The 21,871-nt window shown below is 42.5% G+C and overlaps 2 protein-coding genes across 5 annotated transcripts in view; one reads left to right on the top strand and one right to left on the bottom strand.

Annotated features, from left to right (window-relative positions):
* Positions 1 to 21,871, top strand: part of OPRM1 (opioid receptor mu 1) — a 144,615-nt gene that overhangs the window by 57,821 nt on the left and 64,923 nt on the right. The window lies entirely within an intron of this gene.
* Positions 16,778 to 21,871, bottom strand: part of IPCEF1 (interaction protein for cytohesin exchange factors 1) — a 153,195-nt gene continuing 148,101 nt past the window's right edge. For all 4 annotated transcript variants that reach the window (XM_045524711.2, XM_045524709.2, XM_074368129.1 and 1 more), the window contains one exon: positions 16,778 to 21,677. In XM_045524711.2, coding sequence (XP_045380667.1) covers positions 21,471 to 21,677 — 207 coding nt within the window. In that variant the 3' untranslated portion in view covers positions 16,778 to 21,470. The remainder of the gene's footprint in view (positions 21,678 to 21,871) is intronic.

The raw sequence follows: 21,871 nt of genomic DNA, 5'->3' as shown, positions 1-21,871 counted from the left end.
TTAAAATGAAAATTAGAAAATGTTTTCAACTACACATTCTCTATTAAATCTTAACTTGAACTTTATGCTGTCATTTCCACTCAAACCATCAATCTCAGTGAAAAGTCTGAATGGTCATAAATTCTGAATCCATAAAATTCAATGCTACTGTTTATAATTTAATGCTCCCACCATAAAAACTCCTGCTCTATGAATATCAGAATATAAATTCCCATTAATTTAATGAGAATTAAATTAGAAATATTGATGTGTATATGGATATATTTCCACTATATGTCCCATTGTGAGAATATATATCTCAATATAAGTGGAATATATAAAGGGGAATATATATACTGATGTAAACTTACCTATATATTTATATTGGCATATAAATTCCTACTAATTTAATGGGAATTAAAGAAGAAATGACAGTTTCCACTAACTCATCCTTCCGTTGGTAATGCATTTTCTGAACTTTTCATCTACTAACATAATTCTTAAGCTTAAAACAACAAGTATCTTGTTTTCGTCGTCTTCTGTTAGATGAAAAAGAGAAACCATTTTGCAAGTGGGGCTTTAAAAAAAGAACTGAAAAATCTGTGCTATCAAATGTAGCAAATAGACAAGTTTTTTTTAAAAGTGTGGATCTAAACATCAGGTGCTCTGTCACTTGTCATTAAATTTGTTGTGACATTATTGACACATTCTTGCTTCCTAGAGACAATTTCCACTGGAAAAGAGAAGACGTGCTACATGGTTTTCATTATATCTGAAATTCAGGTGACTAAAAACACTTGGTTTATAAAGGTGACCATAATGCTTCTATGGGGAAAATGTTATAAAGAATGTAGTTCATTAAATGAGATTCTCTGTGGTTGACTTAGTTTTAATAGTTTTCAACAAATCCTTGCCCCCAAACTACTTTTCTCCCCAGCAACAGAAATGGCAGCAGAATTGTTACTCCCTGTTTCTATAGCTTCAAGTCAAACCTAACATCAACAATCAAATCTCTATGCATTGATCTCCTTCAAGTGGCTCCCAGTCAGGGTTTGAGAGATGAGCAGAACTGATCATTTTCCTTGAAAGTGTTGGGGGTGAAAGGAAAGAACTAGATCTGTTGCTCCGCCTATGGATTCAGCTTCCCTGCCATAGTCCAGTATCTAGAGAGCAAGTAGGACCGCTTGTTGGTAACATAACAAGAAAGTCTAGAATAGTCCAGGTTTTACAGATTTCATACCCGAGTAAAGGAAATCATATCCACATCTTTCAAAACGTGGTATGAAATCCATAGATCTAACAATGAACACAACATACTTCCTATATTTATTTTTCAGGTCTTCCCCCATACCTGTCTTCACCATAGAAAGACAAAAGTATTGCCTAATGTCCGTATTTCACTTGTACATCCCTGCCAGGAAAATAGAGACAGAAGAGTATATTGTTGGCTATAGTAACACACAAAGAGGAACGTTTTAAAAATACACATCATTCTCATGTTGATGGTCTGGTAGTTTTTCTTTAACTTTTTGTATATTTTTTGGTTTTAATTAGTGTGTGAGTCCCACCATGATGTCTTTTTCACTGTTGAGAAACAAATACTTCCACTCGCAGTAAAGACTAAGCTATCGTTTCACACTCAATGCATATTCTCAGGTAGGACAGAATGATCAGCTGCAGCTTTCAAAAGAATGAACTGTCAAGCCACAGTGGCCTCATGTGCAGATCAAAATGTTGACTCGTACGTCCAACCATCAGCATATCACTACATTAATTTTACATTAATCCTATTTGACTGCTTAAAATAGTTGTATGAGAAAACATAAGCTTCTGCACTGTATTACTCTTGTTGTGCCAGAATAATCATTTGGGGCTATATTGTGATTATCTTGCATGTAATGTACAATAATATTTATGACCAATAAAGAAAACATGACAGTAATACAAATCTAGATTTTCCCTTTGTCTTTCTCATTCACACATGATAACTGATTTGTTTTAAAAGAACACTCTCTGAAAATTTTTGAATGATCATAAACTCTGAATCCGTTGAAATGTGCCAATGTACATAAGGAGCCTAAGAATCAGACTAACAGATGGCTTTGACACTGAACAAGCACTTCAAAATGAATGAGAAAGTGGAGTTTTTCTCTTCATCAATTATTTCTATTTTTAGAACCAAAGTGTCCCTAAACCTAGACTTCATGAGTCCTTCCAGTAGAATTGCCAACCAAACTGTGCAAAGAGGAAAAGAGAACCTCTGCCGTAAAGTTCATAGTTGAAAGTAAACGCAGGTACATTCACTTTTCGTCTACTTTTTAAAAGTGAATTTGATACATTAAGCAATTAAATTCGTTACAAGAAACAAGAAGTTCAGTAAAGTGAATCTGAGAGTGTCCTGAAGTTGTTAGGTATGATTTTTTCTTTTTCTGGCTGTGGAAACAATCTTGACATGAAAACACTTTCTGGTAAGAAAAACTATTTTAAAATAACACTGGATAACTCCAGATTACATATATAAAAAGAGTTGTAAACATGAACATTTTGAAAAGAAAAACCTGTGTCCAAATCCAAATTCTTACAAATATCTTCTCCCCGGCATTACCACTTCCTCATTCACGCTCTGTTCTGCTCAACACCTCTGAATGAGGTTCCACTGCCTAACAAAGTCCAGTCCCTTTGTCTGACGCCCAAGGGCTTTCATACTTTGTGTGAATGTACTGCAATTTACTCATCCATTCTACTACTGATGCACAGTTGGGTTGTTTCCAGTCTGAGGCTATTATAAACAATGCTAGTATATACATATACTCTGATTATATATATATATATACATATATATGTACACATTTCTCCTGGGTATGTACCTGGGGATAGAATTATTTGGTATGTGAATACCACTGTACTTTACAAGAACAGACACAATGGCTCTGGTACTGGAGTTGTGCCTAAATTACCTACCTTCTACTCCACATCACCCCTTCCCCTTCCTCTAACCTGAGGCAGGGTACATAATCAGCACTATAAGTGCTGGAGACATAGCACATCCAGAAGCCACATTATGTTCAATAAAACACACAAAGCAGTGACTAGTTAAAAAATATTCAGCCATGACTCAGGCTCCTTCCACTCCAACTTCTGACCCAGATAACGGGAGCAATCAGGAGTCCTGCAAAAGTACAGACTGTTCTCTTCCAGAAACTGGCTGGCTGAGCAGCTTATTTAAAAATTCCTATGCCTTTTTAGGACAAGAATCAAAGGAAAACACTCTTTGAGAACAGGAAATGGGAATAGCAACTAACCCACTTCGCAAGGGTAGATGGCGGGCACTACCCATCTCCATTAGATTGCATGCTGAGAAAAGAAGATCTCAGAGCCCTTCTTTATTTCCCACCCAACCCCTTGGGGTCATGGGGCTTCCAGGGGCAGCCTGACAGCCGACCAAGGCTTGGACCATTTCTGTAAATCAAATTTATAACCCACCTCTTATCTTTTGCAAAAGCAAAATAGACCAGAATAACTAGAAGTCTTGGAGAATAAACATCTTCCCTCCTTAAGTCTGGGTACCCATCCTAAGGGATATGGATGGACTGAATCATTGTCCAGATCCAAGAGGAACTTTAATTCTCTTTTAAATCTGTCTTCTTCCTAGTGACAGGCTCCATGGCCAGCATATGAAAGACTTGTCAGTGGCCAATCTTTCAGATACCTGGGCCTCAGGCAGGCGTCTGGAGCCTCTCAGTCTCGGCCAGGAGACATGGAGTCTCCTAGACAATGAAAGCAGTAGTTGGAGCTCTACTCAAACTTCTCCTAGAACAGTCCGATCCTGGAACAGTGCCCAAGCTTCTCCACTGAAACTAGACATGCCCTCTCTTGGAGGAAAAACAGAGCAGGCCTATTAAAAACACCAAGGCAGAGAGAAAATTGAAAGAACTTCAATATTTCCTAAAGAAGAACCAATATGATCATAATAGAAAAATTCAAGCTCACTCAACTTTCTTTTTTTAGTGTTGAGTATTTTCACTCTTTTGATTTATATGTGGAGGGTGGGGAGCCGTTATCTTTTGCCTGTTTAGGATCTGTAAAGACATCATTCAGCTCTACCATTCAGAAAGCCTGAGACATCATATCCAGAGAGGCCTGGTTGTTCACACGGAAGTGACTGAGTGAAGCTGCTAGGTCCTGGTTACCATAAAAGAGGGACAAAGCCGTATTAAAGGGATCACATGCACAGTCTTACCTGTGTCCCGACCTGTCACAAGTGCTTTCCTGGGCTGCTGCTTCTCCATCTCTCTGTCACCATCCCCCCCCCCTCGCCCCAACTCCTGACTGCACCAGAGTTCCACTCTGAGGCTAAATATTCAATATGAAAAATACTCTGTCCAAGGTAGAAAAAGAGAAGTAGAAATGAGAGAAACCTCTATGGGAATTTATGATATCCGACTCTCCCTGCCTCTTCTAGTAAAACAATGGTACCACATTTCAGCTGAATAATGTAGAAAGAGATGTTAAACATAGCCCAGTGATACTGCAGACTAAGCTCCTTCTAAAGGTCTCGTGCTCACCTTACACTCTCTCTCTAGATTTGTTAGGGGACCTCATGTCCCACCTAAGCCTTCCACCCCCCAGCCCCTCAGCCCCTTTCCTGAGCCCTCTTCTCCCACTGGCCCAGCATCCCATAGACAGTGGCCAAGCCACATTCCAATACTACTAGGGTCCCATTTTCCAGATGAGGAAACTCAAGACTGAGACATTATATTCTCCTTAGTAACTCAGGTAGTGAGCTATTTCAAAATATGCTCTTAATTTCTACATTATACTCTTCTTTCAAAAATTATTTCCCAAGCATATAGATAACATTCAAACAAAGTGAAAATAAAAGCCCATGATTGGAAAAACAAAGCTAGAAGTGAGCTTATGGTAAAGAGAAGATTGCGGCTATTCACAGCGATAAAAACAAATAACCAGGAGTATATTTACTATTTAAAAATGTATTTACTTTGAATATGCTAATCTTCTGCAGCATGCCTTGTGCAAGATTAACAGATTATTTTATGGTTAAATATAGAGATAATCCTTTATACACTCAGTTCTTCCTGCCAATAATTTTATTTTCTAATCCTGGAAATAATGGCAATTGATGATTCCTGCCTGGTACAGCAGGTATCAGAATCTCACAGAAAAGTTGGGAAGAGGATCGGATGTGTAACAGACATCGGAGAGGTCAGGAGCGAGGTTAAATTTCTACCTTATGGAACATTAAAAATGGGTCCCCTTTATTGTGCATCTCAAACTCATTGAGTTCTCCCCTAACAATCTCTTGCTTTTTTCTTTTCTTTCAACCAGAAGCAACTACAAACAAAAAAAATATACAAAGCGTTGAAAACTAGCAATGGAAAAAGACAGCAATCAGTAACAGTGGCCCCTTGAGTGGTCCCGTGTCCATGTTGACTCTGACCATGTTCCCTCACTCTGATCTGGTCACTGGCACCTCAGAAAGGGTGCACTGGGGACACCCTGTTTGGTTTAGGATCATCCTTAAGGAAAGAAAGGGTATCACTATGTCTGCAGCTGGGTCTAACACAGCCATAAATCTGTGGTCGGCTGATACAGTTTCAGAGAAGCACTCAGAATGAAAGACACTTAAGGACCCCAGCAAGTGTGGGCAGCCACGTAGACCAGCCCTACCACCTAGCTTGCTAGAAATTTAATCAGAAGCTTTTCATTTTCTCCACTGTATATGAAATGAAACACGTGATCTGCAGACTGAAATGGCCAGAAACAAAGGGCATTGATCCCACTGCCTACACTTTAAATTTCCTGGTAATGACACCTCTTGGCCAAAGCCACACTTGATTTGGCCTCACCAGCAGGAAGTTGAGGAAGGAAGCCAGTGTGCAGACTCCAGTAGCAATATTTCCAGAAAACCAGCACTAAGGGCCTGAAACATTGACATGCAAGTCACTCTCTTGGGCTATGAGTCAGTTTTCTTCTCGAAGCAATTAGCAATTACCAGCATTTATTCAGTGAGCAGGACGCAGGCAGACAGACACTGACGGTCTGTCATTATAACAACAAAAGAACCACAGCTTTTATCCTCCCCAGAGGAAGTGAGGTTTTTAAGAACTCCAACTTTCAAGCTCACACTCTTCCCAGGCCTGTGACTTATTTCATCATCAACCTTAAAAATAATACAAAGTTAAGCTACTCATTTACAAAGACCAGCTCACAGACGGGCCTCCCAAGCGTCACGTGCAGCATCGCAAGGCTCTGAGAGACTACTGAGCAGAGATTCAACGGGTCACCTCCAGGGGGCACCACCTCTACATTCACAGCTGATTGACTACCTTCTGGGAAAAGGCACCCTTTCTTCAAACTTCCTGTAGACTGCTTTCCCTCTGTCATACCCTAATCTCTCAGCAGCTGTTCTGATGTGGTCAGATCAATCAGTATTGGTCCCATTCCAATTATAGGCCAATATTAGACACTGTAGAAGTAAGGATGAACGAATGAGCCATTTATGCTCCTAGCTCTTGAGTACTAGACCCTATAGGTTCAGTAATGGAGCCAAAGTCAAACTGGAATCAAATCAAATCCATCGCCAGCTCTCACAGGATGCACGATTTGGGGCAAAGCATTTAATCGCTCTGAGCTTTAATTTAGTTTCCCCATGTATCAAAAGGATAAAACCCACTTCACATCAAAGAGACAATATACTATAATAATAGTACAAAACAAACTGCCTTGCGCACAATACGTAGGCAATACGTATTAATGCCGTTAACTCACCAGTTTGTCCCTATCTTTAACCACTTCATAAATATAAATATTCTAATGGTCAGCCCTTCCCTCTAAATCTCAGTGCTATATCCCCCAAGTCCATCATATCTGAAGTTCTAGTCCTTTTCATTAATTTCCTCTCTAATTATTCCCTCTTAGAGATCTTGATGGGAAAGGGGATGGTAGAATTCCCAACAGCCCTGGCAGAGAGGGATCTTCAGACAATAGAGCTGCCTGGAATTCCAGCCCTGTGGTCTGAAGACCCCTGTGCCAGGGCTGCAGGATTATGAAGCTTTCACAGTCTACACGTCTCTGTTGCTGCTTTGCCTTGTCCCTCTCATGATCAAGTAATACACAAGCGGTTCAGATGTAAACCTATGGCACCTGTAGCACCATAGATTCCCTCTTCCCAGGGTACTCAGGCACTTGAATGGCGGAGGAGATGCAAATAGCCCACTGTCACTCACTCTGAACCTGGAATCTGTCCCCTCCACCCTTTGGTCCTCTCTGCTATACTTCTAGCCTTACCATCCCACCTGTCCTGTTAGTCCTCTCACACTCTAGCCCAGCCTCATCTTAGGTCTCCTAATCCATCAAATAAATGTGACCTTATCTCAACCCTCATTGTCAACAGTTCTTTTGCTTAAGTCTCCTAGGCTCTGTACCAGTTGGGTGTGGTTTTGAATACTCTGAATATTCGCTGCCCAGAGTAGAGAACCTCCAATCAGACAAACGGAATCTCTTCTCTAATATAGCAAAACACCTAGTCACTAATATGCACATACACACATGCATATACATGCACAAGTATAATACACAGTCAGTAAGGAGTTCATACGAGTTTGATTACTTTTCTACAAGAAGCCAACTGCTTGTGTTTCAATAAACATTTTTCTGATGTCACACTGTCCCTTCATTTCTGAGACTGGCACATCATTTTCCTCTCACTCTTGCTTCCTCAACATCTAGCTCAAACCTCACCTCCTCCATGAAGCCCTTCTTGACCACCACAGCACACAGTCTTCTCTTCTTCCTCTACATTTATTGTAATTATTATCTGTGATACACACTTGACAATGAATTTATTCTTTTCCACCACAGAAGTAAAGATTAACAAAAGAAAATAGAGTGATGTCCAATAGTATAAACTACCTTCTCTCGTATAAGCTACTGGGAAAGGGAGTCTGAAAAAATTCACTGGGAGCTTCTTTTGAAAAGGTAAATAAATTGCATTTGAGCCTGGGAAGGCCTGATGACTGACTAGTAAGCTCTCATCAGCTGTTTCCAAACAAACTACCTACACCTCAAGGAACAAGGAAAAGAACAAACTAAGCCCAGGTTAGCACAAGGGAAGAAATAAAGATCAAAGAAGAAAGAGATAAAATAGAGACTATAAAAACAAGAGAAAAGATTGATGAAACTAAGCGTTGGTTTTTGAAAAGATAAAACTGGTAACCTTCAGCTAAACTAAGAAAAACGAGAAGACAAATAAGTAAGATTATAAATGAAAGAGGAAGCATTAAAAACTGATATCACAGAAATGCAAAGGATCATAAGGGACTATTAGGAATAAGTAAGTGCCAGCAAATTGGATAACCTAGAATAAATGGATAAATGTCTAGAAACATATAACCTATCAAGATTAATCCAGGAAGAAACAGAAAATTTGAAGATCCCAATGAGGAGTAAGGAGATTGAGTCAGTAATCAAAACCCTCCCAACAACGAAAAGGCCAGGACCTAACAGCTTCACTGATAAATTCTACCACGCATTAAAGGAGTAAAGCCAAGCTATCTCAAGCTCTCCCAAAACAAAGGAGAAACAAAGAAAGGAGGAAACACATTCAAACTCATTTTACAAGACCAGTATTACCCTGATAACAAAGCCAGACAAAGACACTACAAGGAAAGAAAATTATAGGTCAATATCCCTATTAGCATAGATGTAAATATTCTTAACAAAATACTAGTGAATCTAATTATAGCACCTTAAAAGGATCATTCACAATGATCAAGTGGGATTTACCTGTTTGATATAAAGATGGTTCAATACACACAGATCAATAAATGTAATACACCACATTAATATAATGAAGGATAAAAATAGTATGATCATCTCAATAGGTGCAGAAAAAACATGTGACACAATACAGCATCCTTTCAAGATAAAACCGCTCAATACATTAGAAGGAATGCACCTCAGCATGATTAAGGCTGTAAATGGCAACCCAAAGCTTACATCACACTCAACGGTGAAAAGCTGAAAGCTTTTCCTCTAAGACCAGGAACAAGACAAGGATACTCGGTCTTGTCATTTCTATTCACTCTAGTACTGGAAGTCCTAGACAGAGCAACTAGGCAAGAAAAAGAAAAAGGCATCCAATTTGGAGAGAAAAGGGTAAAACTGTCTCTGCTGGCAGATGACACACTTTTATAGACAGATAATCCTAACAAGGAAAATTCTGTCATTCGTGACAGCATAGATGGACTTGGAGGACATTATGCTAAGTGAAATAAGCCATGCACAGAAAGACAAATTCTGCAGGATCTCACTTATATTTGGAATCTAAAAAAAGTCAAATTCATAGAAGCAGAGATTAGAATGGTGGTTGCTGGGGGCTGGGGGTAGGGCAAATGTGGAGATATTAGTCAAGGAGCTCTAAAGCTCGGAATTTCTGGCCGCCTAGCATGCAGCACTGAGACTGGCATTGAGAGTGTTGTATTATATAACTGAAATTTGCTAAGAGAGTAGATCTTGAGTGTTATCAACGCAAAAAAAAGCAATGGCCATGTGAGATGATGGATATGCTAATTAGCTTGATTGTGGTCCTCATTTCACAACATATACATACACCAAAACATCACATTGTATACCACAAATATATACACTTTTTGTTTGTCAAATTGTACAACTGGGGAAAAAATTCCAGCAAGGTTTTTTCATAGATACAGACAAGATTATTCTTAAATTTTCATGAAAGGGCAAAGAGCTAGACTAGCTAACATATTTTGGAAAAGCAAATAAAGTGGGAAGGCATAGTCTGCCAGATCTCAATTTTTATTAATAGAGCTGCAGTAATCAAGACTGTGGGATACTGGCAACGGGAGATACACACAGATCAAATGAACAGAACAGAGAACTGAGAAATAGACCCACGCAGATATGCCAAACCGATTTTTTACAAAGGTGCAAAAATTCAGCGGAAGAAAGATAGCATTTTAAACAAGTGATTCTGGAGCAATTGGACATCCAGAGGCAAAAAGTAACCTCAATTTGAAAGGTTCATTAGCACCACACTTTATACAAAAAGGGTCACACTATCCTCAATAAAATGCCTCGATGATAAGGCAATATTAGAATGAGGCATCTCTGCAAGGCAGTATGCTTTTAAAGAGATATTTGCTTAACTTGGATGCTTGGGTTAAAAACAGTGAGAAAGAAAATCTCATACAATCTAACACTGATCGATAATTTGTAATGAAGGGTGATTACAAGAGTAAACATTTAAATTTCAAACAATGTTTTAAAAGTAAAAAATGGAGCACTTTTTGCATAATGTATAAAACCAAGATGTGTTGTGATCGTTAATGAATGATTCTGACTTCACTCGTGGATTGGATGGTACTTAAGGTATACTAAGTTGATGGGTTAGGAGTGTGCAGTGAAGCGCATTTGCTTTCTGGGCTCATTCTCCAGACTGACAGACTACTGAGCAAGGAGAAATACAGCACCCTCAATATGCCATGCTCCCCAGTGTAGCTTCCAGCAGCACAGAACAAAAAGAGCCCCCATGTGAAAAAGCCAGGCAGAGCGGTGGATAACTGTCTTAGATCAGTTTCCACAGAAGTAAGGCCAGAGACAGAGCCTTCTGTTGAAGTGATGTATTGAGGCGTGCCCTCCAGAGAAGGCACATGGGTAGGCAGGATAGGGTAGGGTAAGAAAGCTAAGTTACAAAGTGGTCTGGAGGTAAACCAGCTTCTGTTTGATCTCAGGGGCCACTCTGGAGTACACATGGACCAGGGAATTGGTCCTATCCTAATATAAGGGAAACAAACTTGTACCCTGTGTAATTTAACTTAGTTATTGGTCACTGGCTGCCAGGGGAGAAGTGGGGAAAGGGAGCAGGAGGACAGCCTTTAAGAAGCCAGCTGCCATTCAGCCAAAGGCCAGTCTCTGGAGGTGGAGTCAGTGGTGAGCTACCAGCTGCCAGCATTCACTGGGGTCTGGGAGTCTGGATAAGGATCTGAACAGTGTACCATCTACATCCGAAGGAGTCTACCTCCTGACCCCTTCTTGATTTTCATGTTGTTTGTTACATATAGGCACAGTCACAATTTCCAAGCAAACTCCCAAGAGGCAAGTTAGGGTGATGTGTACTTGGTCCTAAGGCCTCAGATGACACAGGATCTCCCTCCTCCAGCACACATCCTGGATTCCTCTTGCCTGGCATGTCTGCTATCAGATGTTGCAGAACCCCATCCCCAGCTGTCAGAGCTCCTGGTTACCATACACGTCTCAGGCACTTTGCTGTCCTTGCCCTTCTAGTGGGCAAGTCGTAACTGGGCATGGGCGTAAAAAGGATGCCCCATGGGACTGTCTGTGGCCAAACGTATTTTTTCTCTCTACTTTAGGTAGCAACAATCTTATCTCTCCGTGATGATCACAGCCAGTAATCCCCGCCAGTATGGTAGATCCTTTCAGCACCTGCTGGTCTCCTAGGCTGAGGACCTCTAAGTAACGAGGTGGAAGCCATAGTCTTCGGTCTATTGGAACTCTTCTGACTCCCCAGGTAGAAGAAGCAGGACATCGAGGCCCACAGAGCCTGAAGTTGCAGGGCTGGAAAACACAGACTCCCCAGCTGAACCCCTTGGAATGATGTTCAGCTAGCCAATCCTGTTTCTTGCCCGTTGTTCCTACGTAACTTAGCCTGTTGTGAATAGGGTGCCATATAATGGCCACTGGCTTTTCAAAGTACACCGTATGCTGAGGGATGGCGCTCCATTCTCATGCCGTGCCTTCCGCTGCACCCTCAGGAGACCGTCCCAGAGTTCTTTCAGGCCAGCGGCCTCTGAACGTACAGACCGTGGCAGAACCACTGACTTCCGCCGTTACGTGCCCATTGCCCAACTTCCTTGGCCATATACCGGGGGCTGCTTGTTAAAGCAACTGTCTTAGTCAACTCAGGCTACTATGTCAAAATAGCATAAACTGTGTGGCTTAGGAACAACAGAAATTCATTTCTCACAGCTTTGGAGGCTGGAAGTCTGAGATCAGGGTGCCAGCATGGTCAGGGTCTGGCAAGTGCCCTCTTCCAGGCTACCAACCCCTGACTTCTTGTATCCTCGCATGGTGGAAAGGCAGTGAGCTTCTCCTAAGGTCACTAATTCCATTCATGAGGGCTCCACTCTCATTACCTAATTACCTCCCAAAGGAAACGCTATCACATTGGGGATTTGATGTCAGCATGTGAATTTTGGAGGGATACGAACATTCAGTCCATAACTGTGGTGTTACATGGGATCCCGGGCCTAGATCAGACACTTCGTAAGCCCTTGAATGAATCCATCTGTGGAGCCTCAAAAATCCTAGTCAGGGTGAAACATTACCTTTTTCCAGATGGAAGGGATCCAATGTAATCAACTTGCTAACAAGTAGCTTCTTGGTCTCCTCAAAGCATGATACCGTCTTGGGACTCATTGGTTTTGTTACTAATGGGAAAGACATTCAGCAGTAGCTTTCATCCCTGGGGAGGGAGCCCATGAGTTTGGGTCCATGGTTAGCCTCCAGCTGTGCCCCTATGGTTTCTCTGCCCACGAGCCCACGTGCAGGCCCTGGGGTGGTCAATGAAATAGGCTAGTGGACACCAGCTGGCTGACTCACCCTGCCCGCTTGGTTGCTTTGTGCTTCTTATGACATGGATGTTCTCTGATGGTTACTGACACTTAATACAAATATCAGATCCTCACATACTGTGTTCACTCCCATGGCTAGACTCTCAAGCCTCTCCCCTAGACCTCCATGTCCTCAGTGGTTCTTGGACCACCTCTCCCTCCACACAAAGTGGATGACCAGTCACATTGCCTGAAGCTCTGACTCCTGGGAGGTTTTCTGCTCCCCACTGGCTTTCAGAGTCACCCATAAGTGAGACTGTAGTACGGTTGAGCAGTCCATTTTTGACTTGAACTCAGCCCATTAACAATCTGGGTTCAGGCATTTTCCTCTTCTTTCTGACAAAGGAAACTTCCCAGGAGGCTGATGTGTCATCTGAGGGGGAGATGACTATGCAACAGTGGTAAGTGGCATAGGTGTCTGATTCACCTGTCCATGCAATTTTCTTGTCCCTCTAGAGCTGTTGAAGCCCAATCGTGGTTGTGCCACTTCCGTTTTACAATGAATTACTTCTGAACCATCCTAAAGTTATGTCTAACAGCACTCACCTCTTGATGGTTAGTTCTGGCTGCAAAGTCAGTGGGATGCACCATGGTTAGATACTGTACCATAGTTAGTATCTACCAGGGCTAAATCACATGTCAAGAGCTGTGTTTTAATGGTGACTCTTGATTGTTGATGGCATGACCTTGGTCCAGAACCCTAGGGATCCATGCCATGACTCTCATGTTGGAGACTGCCGCAGACTCCACATTGTTTCTTTCTGTATTGTATATGTCTCTCCTGTCAGGGGATCTGTCAGGTCATATGGTCCAAGCAAGAGAAGAACTACTTGCACCACAGCCTGCTCCTTCTGTAGAGCCCATTCTTGTTCTGGCCCTCACTCAAAACCAGAAGCTTCCCATATCACTCATGAATGAAGTCAGAACAATCTTCCCAAGTGGAGGCTATGTTGCCTTCAAAACTTGAACATGGCCAGCAAGCATTAGCCTTCTTTCTTATTGGTAGAAGTCCAAGGTACAATAACTGGTCCTTTGAATGTCCTGGCTTTCTCTAAGCATTTGAACCCCTGAATAGTTCACACGTTTGGCAAGACCCTGAATCATTGCAGGGTTTATCTCTCACTCTCTGGTGTTCTTGTGTCAAATCAGAGCCTCCAGAGCGTTTAGCACTTCCTGCTCATCAAGCTCTTATTGTTAATTACATAATGTCATCTGAATGGTGAACCAATGTGACTTTCTGTGAAATCTTCAAATGCTGTGGGTCTTTTTTGGCTATATTGTGACACACAGCAGGAGAATTAATATAGACCTGGGGCAGGACCATAAATGTGTTTTATCATCCATCTCATATAAATGTGAAATGCCTCTGATCCTCCTTCATGATGGCTATGGAAGAGAATGTGCTTACCTAGCCAAAGTCCATGTGCTTGAGGCTGTCATCTGCCCAACTAAAGACCCTACAAACACAGCCGCTATAGTTGGGGTGATAACTTGGCTGAGTCTGCAAGAATCGACTATAATTTGCCATGATCCATCTTGGATTTTCAGGAGACAAACTTGCAAATTGTGAAGGTGTAAGAGGGGACCACTGCCTCTGTACCTAAAAGTCTTTTATGGTGGCAGTAATCTCTGCCATTCCCTGTGGATGTCACGTTGGTTTTCATTTGCTAACTTTCCTGAAGGAGGCAGCTTCAAGGACTTCTGTTTGGCCTTTCTTACTGCAGGAGATTACCGGTCAAAGAACTGACATGAGAATTCTTTCAACTGCTAAATGTGGCATTTCCAATTATATATTTAGAAACTAGAGGACATAAGCCACTTGTCATCTAACCTGTATGTGTCCCTCCCCTGCCCTAACCCAGTGGCCATATTATTTGGGAGTGGTTCCTGGGAATCAGCAACAGTGTGGACCCTATATCCATCTCCCTTGAAAGTATGTCTATGTTTTGTTGGCTTCCCGTGTATTTTGTCTCTGGAATATTGCTCTCTATTAGCAATCTCCAAGATCCATGTGGTCAGCTGCAGCCCCTGGCTGTCACCACTGCCCCTCACAGTAATGCAGACCATCCTGCTTGTGATTGTTAAGAGCTGCCATCTGGCCTCGGCTGTTGTTGGCCATGGCCACCCCGGTTTGGAAGGAGCAGCGTAACATCCCGGCTTAAGTGGCCTTCATTAGCTGAGGACAATTTTCTGGAAAAGAGAGATGCTGGTAACTACAAAACCTGATAGCACCCGGGACATGAAAGCTCTGGCCGGGTGAAGGGGCCTGGGTGTGAAGGCACCCACAGCATCCACGGCAGTACCTTTGGCCCTAGAACAATAACGGGCTAAATATCCAGGCATCCTGTTTGCCTGGCAGTGTTGTCCCTTCCCCACACACACCCCCTGGACAGAACCTCCATCACACGCTCAGCAGAGACCCCGGTTTTGGCAGAGTGCTCGTGACGTCCTAAAACACGTGACTGGGATACAAACAGACTAGCGTCAAGGAACGACCTGTAAAGATAGGCTTGCTTGGGTTTTTAAAGGGAAAAGACAATTATAATACTCAGATTGTGATTTACAAGGACGAGGACTTCTGGAAACACTATGCCAAGCGGTACATTTAAACATCCTCATGCACACACGAGACTCTCTGGGACTCTTTCAAGGGAGAGGAAGTTGCAGCCTGGCCAGACCCCTCAGTCAGTCTGACGTGGCACCCAGCAGCTCCTAAACCTACGATTCTGAAGCCTAAATTATCCTCTGGTTCATGATACTTGATTCTCAAAAGTGACTTTCTAAAAAGACTTCAGCAGTACCTGTCATTAAATGCAGGTATTGTTAAACCTGATCTGATTGTTAAACTACTGTTTCACCTGTGTACATGTGATTTTGTAGAAGCTAGAATTTTTTTCCCTTTTATCATCATACAGGTGGAATTACTTTTCCTATGGTGAACAAATTTTGATGAAATCAAATTCAAGCCATATGGGATAACAAGGAACTTTTATGCTTGTCATTAAAACTTAGACATCCCAGAATTTCTGGAAGAAATTGATGGTTCAGGAGGACTAAGCAGGATATTTGAAATGGAGCTTTGCAGTAGGCAGAGTGATGTGGCCATGTGCTAATCAGTGGAACCGACACATACAAACTACAAAGAGGAATTAAGGCTGCAGGATTCAGGCTGTTAAAACAGTCTCCTGGATTATCCAGGTGGACCCAGGGTAATCACAAGGGTCCTTAAAAGAGTCCGTCTGGGGAAAGTATGACTAGAGAGAAAAGGTGTAGGGAGATACAACGTTGCTGACTTCGAAGACGGAGGATGAGAACCAAGAAGAAAAGAATGTGGGCGGCCCGGAGAGGGCAAGGGAATGGGTTCTTCCTTGGAGGCTCCCGAAGGAACACAATTCTGCCAGTACCTTGATTTTAGCTCACAGAAACAGGTGTCAGACTTCTGACCTCCGCAACTGTAAGGAAACACATTTTTTAAGCTGCTGCATTTGTGGTGATTTGTTACAGCAGCAATAGAAACTAACGCAAGATTGTTCTAGAGCACGTTGCCTCAATGCCTTTGGCTAACCCCTTTTACTGCTTCCACGTGGGAGTCTAGACGTATTTGGTGTTGGCAGATGGAGGGAAAAGAGGATGAGCCTCAGCATGTAAAGTGAAAATTGGGAGAGAAAGGGAAAAAAAATAAGACTTCATGTAGACAGCAGTCAAGGGGCTGTGAAGTTCAGAGCAGGCTAACTTCCTCTCATCAGTGGATCCAGAATAAGAGCAAGTTTTTATGCTATTTCAGTATTTTATTTGTTCCTTTTTCACAGAGATACTTCACGTACTTTAAGGAACTCCCGTGCTACTGGTTGTAACTTTTATAATCTGCAACGTTTTAAGTCTCTAAACCAAATGTGGCTGCCTACTCATGGCAAGTCAAATTTTGTGCACCAACCATTTTGAAAAATATAAATATCTCTGGACTAAGAATCTTGTAAGCTGAGAAGACCACGTCAGTTATTGCTGAAGTAGATTTCCCAACATAATTCAATCTTTAACTAAGACATCGATCATCTAGAATCAATTATTCTGTGACCGCCACCAGAGGGCGCGATAACCTTTGTAGAAGATAAAAGCCCAGGCATTCAGCACTTTCCAGGGTGATTTTATTTTGAGGAAGCAACACTTCAGGGCAGAAAATCAACACCAGTAGGACATTTTCCATTTTTTTCTATGTCATTTGCTAGATATATTTTCCCTTGTTTTTATTTTTATCTGACACGTCAACCTCAAACACATAAAGCAGGAGAAATGAGCCGTGCTGCTTTTTATCAGTTTGGTCAAAGACGGCAGGTGACAGAAAACGAAAGCACAGTGAGATCGAAGGTATCGTTTCCACATTCACATCTTGCCCCCACACACCATGCAGGGCTAAAAGTCACACCCCCATCATGCAAGGACATTAAATACATGGAGGTTTAAAATCCTGGGCTCAATTATGAGATGCTAAATGTCTCCATGGGGCATGCTTTCCCTTTGGACTCAAGGCAAAGAAATGTCAACACAGAGCAGTGAAGCCTTCTCACAGCAAGAGAAACAAGAGAACAGGTTTTTGGGTTGTTTTATTTTTTTTTTTTTTAACGTAGCATCCACTTTTTGTTGCCGTTCGTTTTCTCTGTGGTCTGCGGTGGTGTGAGGAACAGTAAAGATGTGCAGAGGAGGTGAGAAAATTGCTTCCTGTCTCACAATGTGGAGAAACTTGTAGCTCATTATCTTGTTCACTGAGACGGGCAGCTCTCCGCACGAGGTGGGACTCTCGCTCCCCACCAGTCGACTTCGTACGGTTGATAAAATCTAGTTTCTGGGGTTTTCATTTTCAGTTACATATTACAGAACCCTGGGCAGGGCAGACTTCTGGGGCTCTATGTCTCTGGGGAGACCAGTATACGAAAAGTTGGAAGGGTAATAAATTGGAAAACCCCAATCAAATATCATATTCTGTTGAACTGAAGAAAAGATATACCTGAAAACTTCATTTGGATAAGGCAGCTTTTTAACGTCCAGTGACTGTCGGATAGCCGTCCTCTGCACGTACTCACCCAATCTCCTGATGACTCACTAAATACTACCTTTCAGTGAGCCTGCCACACAGAGGTATGTGTCTGTGAATTTTAAAAGGCCGTAATTTGTTGTAACACCTCTCCCCAAATGACTTAGAAGTACTGTTTCATCTCTGTGACAGTGTCTGTGACTTAGAGGCTCTAAGGAAACTAGCAGAATTAAATGAGCAGGAATTAAGAGCGGAATTTGAGGATCTAACCCTTAGTCACTAAGCCTGGTCTCTGGCATCTCCTGAGACGTTTTAGAAGGAAAACAAAATAAATGCACTCCACGTCTTAAAGTGGATCCCTTTCATCCAAGGATCTCATAGCCCCTGGCAAGAAGTGAACTTCACAGAAGAGAAGCAGGGTTGATTACGTTAAACCCTGTCCACAGCCAGCCCAGCGGGGGACAGAAACCTTTCAGGCCATGAGGAAGAGACTGTACTCAAGGAAAAGAGGCCCCTTGGGTTTCCAGCCAACGACCTCCCAAAAGCAGCCTCAGCCTTGTGCCGATTTCAGGGTGACGACCGGTACCAGGTACCGTCAGATTTCAACTGCTGGGTCCCCCGCAGCCACTGCACAGGGCAGAGGGGGAGAGAGGAGGGAGACTGAAGCTCACGTCTGGGCCCCAGCACGTGGTGCACTCCCCACAGCCATCCCCAGTGTTACGAAGACCCCTGGGGAGGGGGAGGGGGAGCCTGAAACACACCCATCTGCAAACTACAAAGTGCTACGTAAGCATAAGGCATCCTCATCGGTTCCCCTGGCAAGCCCACTCCAGCGCGCCCTCTCCCTTCAGCTGGCTTCCTGGAGTCTTTGCAAATAGCGCCCTTGGAGCTTGGAGCCTTCCTAGGTGGCGCTGGGCACTATGCTGAGATTGTGGCACAACTAAGAATTTAATTAACTAATTAAAATTAATTCAATCAATCAAATAAATTGTTAATTAATTCAACAGACACCCTTCAAGTGCCAGACACGACACAGCACAGACAGCAATGGGCCAGAAAAATGGCTTGAGGCTAAGAGAGACTGACTGGAGTTACTTCTCACCCTCCTTGGCGGCCACAGCCGAAGGTGGGACTCACAGCAGCAGCCCCCCTTTCCTAGCACAGCACAACACAGAGTGAAAGCATTAGCGGAAGGGAAGTCACGAACCAGCAGGTGGGTCTGGTCTCGAAGAGCAAGGTGTGAAATTACGCAGTTCACTTGAACTTCCATTTGAGGTGCTCCTGCAAAGCAACTGCTTTAACTGACAAAGCAGAAGCATCTAGACTAACTTGACTTTGAAAAATACCTGAAAGGCTGGAGTAAGTAATCTCCAGATCTATTCTGCCTTTAAATGTGAGTGTTTTAAAGGACTTTCAAAGGTCAGTTCAATGTGTACTAATGAAAAGTCAAAAGTAAAGCATTAGAATATATTTGCAAGCCCTGGCCAAAAGCTTTGGAGCGATTTGGCAAAAACCAATTTGAAGTTCATAAATGGGTGACACAAAACAAAGGGTAAAAGGTGGAAGAACGCTTATCATCCCACCATTTCCTCCATCACTGTTCCTCCTCGCCCCACTTTGTGTCATTGTGAATCCTAAATAATCAACCTGCTAATTTCAGGAAGAGTCAGATGCTGCTAATTACAGAAAGAAGAATCAGTGATAATTTCCAGAGTGAAAAGATGGAAGCACTGGCCTCTCAAACTAGAAGCTTCAGGGTCCAATCTGAGGACCCGAGCGGTTACTTCTCTCTGTGCCAACAGTAAACTCACGGAGGGCCAGGTCCCCCCTCTGCATGGCCTGAGCCGTGCCCGTCACACTCCACTTAAATGTTTCCTGGGCCAAACTGAACAGCATGACCTTTATCTTCCAGAAGCTTCCAGTACTACAACTTGCTTCCTGGTTTTGTTTGTTTGTTTGTTGTGTGTATGGTTTTTTATCTTTTTTGTTTTTTTGTTTGCTATCTTAATGCTAAGGTTGATTTTTGTTTACAAAGCATTAAGACTTCTTAGTAAAGCTTAGGGAACATTTCAACAACTATTTCCTTTTTAGTTTGCAGATAAAATTCAGGGGGTTATTTCCATTTAAACATCAAGCCACACACTTTGACACTATAAAGCCAATAGTTTTATGTTGACGATCTGCTAGGGGTCAGGCCAAAATGGGTTTGGGGTGGGTTGTGGTTATTCTAACGGTGAGAAGTATGCATGGTGATGAGTAAGTGAAGATTTCCCTATAGTTGCTCTAATAAAGTGTTTTCTTTAACAATAAACCCCCAAATTTCTACAGGTCTTTCATCAAAAGACTACCATAACCGTGCTTCAGTTGGTTTAGGGTGTGTGGGCATAAATGATAGAAAACTTGAAATTTATTTACTAGAAGGGATAATGTAGGATGCAAGTCTTTTTCTGGTTAGGAGAGTGGTTTACAACAGAGAAATCTAAGCTTTATAGGGGGAGAGAGAGGAGAGAGAGAGAGAGAGAAAGCAGAGGGAAAAGCCAGAAAGTAAAGATTATTAACGCATGCCCCACACTTATCCCACAAGATTTCCTGAGCATTCCTCATACATTATAGTGCAACATAGTAACTCCAATGAATAAGTAGTTTTCCTATTTTTCTCAAGCACAAAGTGTATGCTTAGAAATATATACTGAACAAAACATATAATAGTATATCATCTTTTAAAACACTAGTCATTTAAGCTTCTATAAATATCCTTAAATAACAAATGTTATACATAGCTATTCACATAGGACACAAAGTGACACATAAACATACAAAAATAAAACAATCGTATTTAACTCTTTTGTTGGTTTTGTTGGGTTTGGGGGGGGGGCAGGAGGTGAAGATACTAAAACAATTCAAATGCCAGAATCATCTTGTCAATGCTGATCCTGGGGGACCTGGCTATACATTTAGACCGTGCATAGGTACCACACCCAAGGACAAAGGCAGTAAACATTCCTCGCTGGACGTCTGTCTCTGTGGTTTAGAAAAGCGAGGAGGGAGGAGAGGTCTCCAAGTGTAACGAGAGCTGTTTCGTTCGGCTGTTCTGCAGAAAGGAAACATTCATCAGATCCCCCTTCCCAACCTGGATAAACCGTGAAAATATTAAGCTGTCCTTTCAGTGAGTGGAATAGAGAGCATGCCTCCTCCACGGGTGCTCCCAACACACCACTGGCTGTGAAGTATTTCTCAACATGTGGAAAAGGCACCACCATTCTGGACCAAAGGCAAGGGATTTTGGTTCCACAATACCACATCTGTCCTGCTCCAGGTGCTGCTATAGAAAGCATTCTTCCACTCAAAAAACAACAACAAAAAAAAGATTTGGGGAACTCAGCTACCCAACCAGAAGGAATACGTACATTCTTCCTTTGGAAAACAAGAGTATTTCGGTGAGTATGTATCTCTGGGACAGAGTGATCTTTTGTCCGTGGAATGTTGTAATTCTCTTGACAGCACGAAACAGGGGATACAGTTCTCACACCCCACCTGGAACCTAGCATAGCTGAGAGCTCCCCAAAGGAACACAAACTGTTTGTTCAGCTGGACTCCACCGCTCGGGTCTGAATGGAAGCCCTGGACCGGGCACCGCCGCCATGGTGTTTATTCTCACCCCAATCGCATCTCTACAGGAGGATCTGGGTTTCGGCTTCCCTTTTTAAGGAAAAAACGTTAAGCTCTTGCAGCGTATCTTGAAGAGGTGCTTGGGGTGAGATAATTGAAGGGGAAAGAAGCCCGTCTTAGTCTCAAATAGAATTTTCGACGCAGGCAGAGGGAGGTGGTTTCTCAAGTCCCTGGGGGGAGCCTTCGGAGGCAGGCGTGGGGGCCCGCTGCTGCTGGTAGATATCCTGGATCAGCAGTGTGTTCACGACCTTCCACTCCCTGTATTTTCTGGCTGTCAGCTTCGGATCATCCAGCAACTGGTTAATCATGGCCAGGTCATGTTCTTTACACTGTCCAAGCAGGGGAAAAGAGAGAGAGACAAGGGTGAGATGTATCAATTTCAATAAACCATCATCAGCCCTTTTACAAATAAATGCACGAATACATTGACTATAAAATTATTAAAGTGTTTTTATACATTAATATTCCAGTCCCTACAGCAATCCTAAGAGATACGGCAGGACATCCATTTATACGTGGTAGC

This window comes from Camelus bactrianus, chromosome 8 (assembly GCF_048773025.1).
Source record: "Camelus bactrianus isolate YW-2024 breed Bactrian camel chromosome 8, ASM4877302v1, whole genome shotgun sequence".
NCBI lineage: Eukaryota > Metazoa > Chordata > Mammalia > Artiodactyla > Camelidae > Camelus > Camelus bactrianus.
The sequence above is the reverse complement of the archived record's forward strand: the minus strand, read 5'-3'. Positions and strand labels throughout refer to the sequence as shown.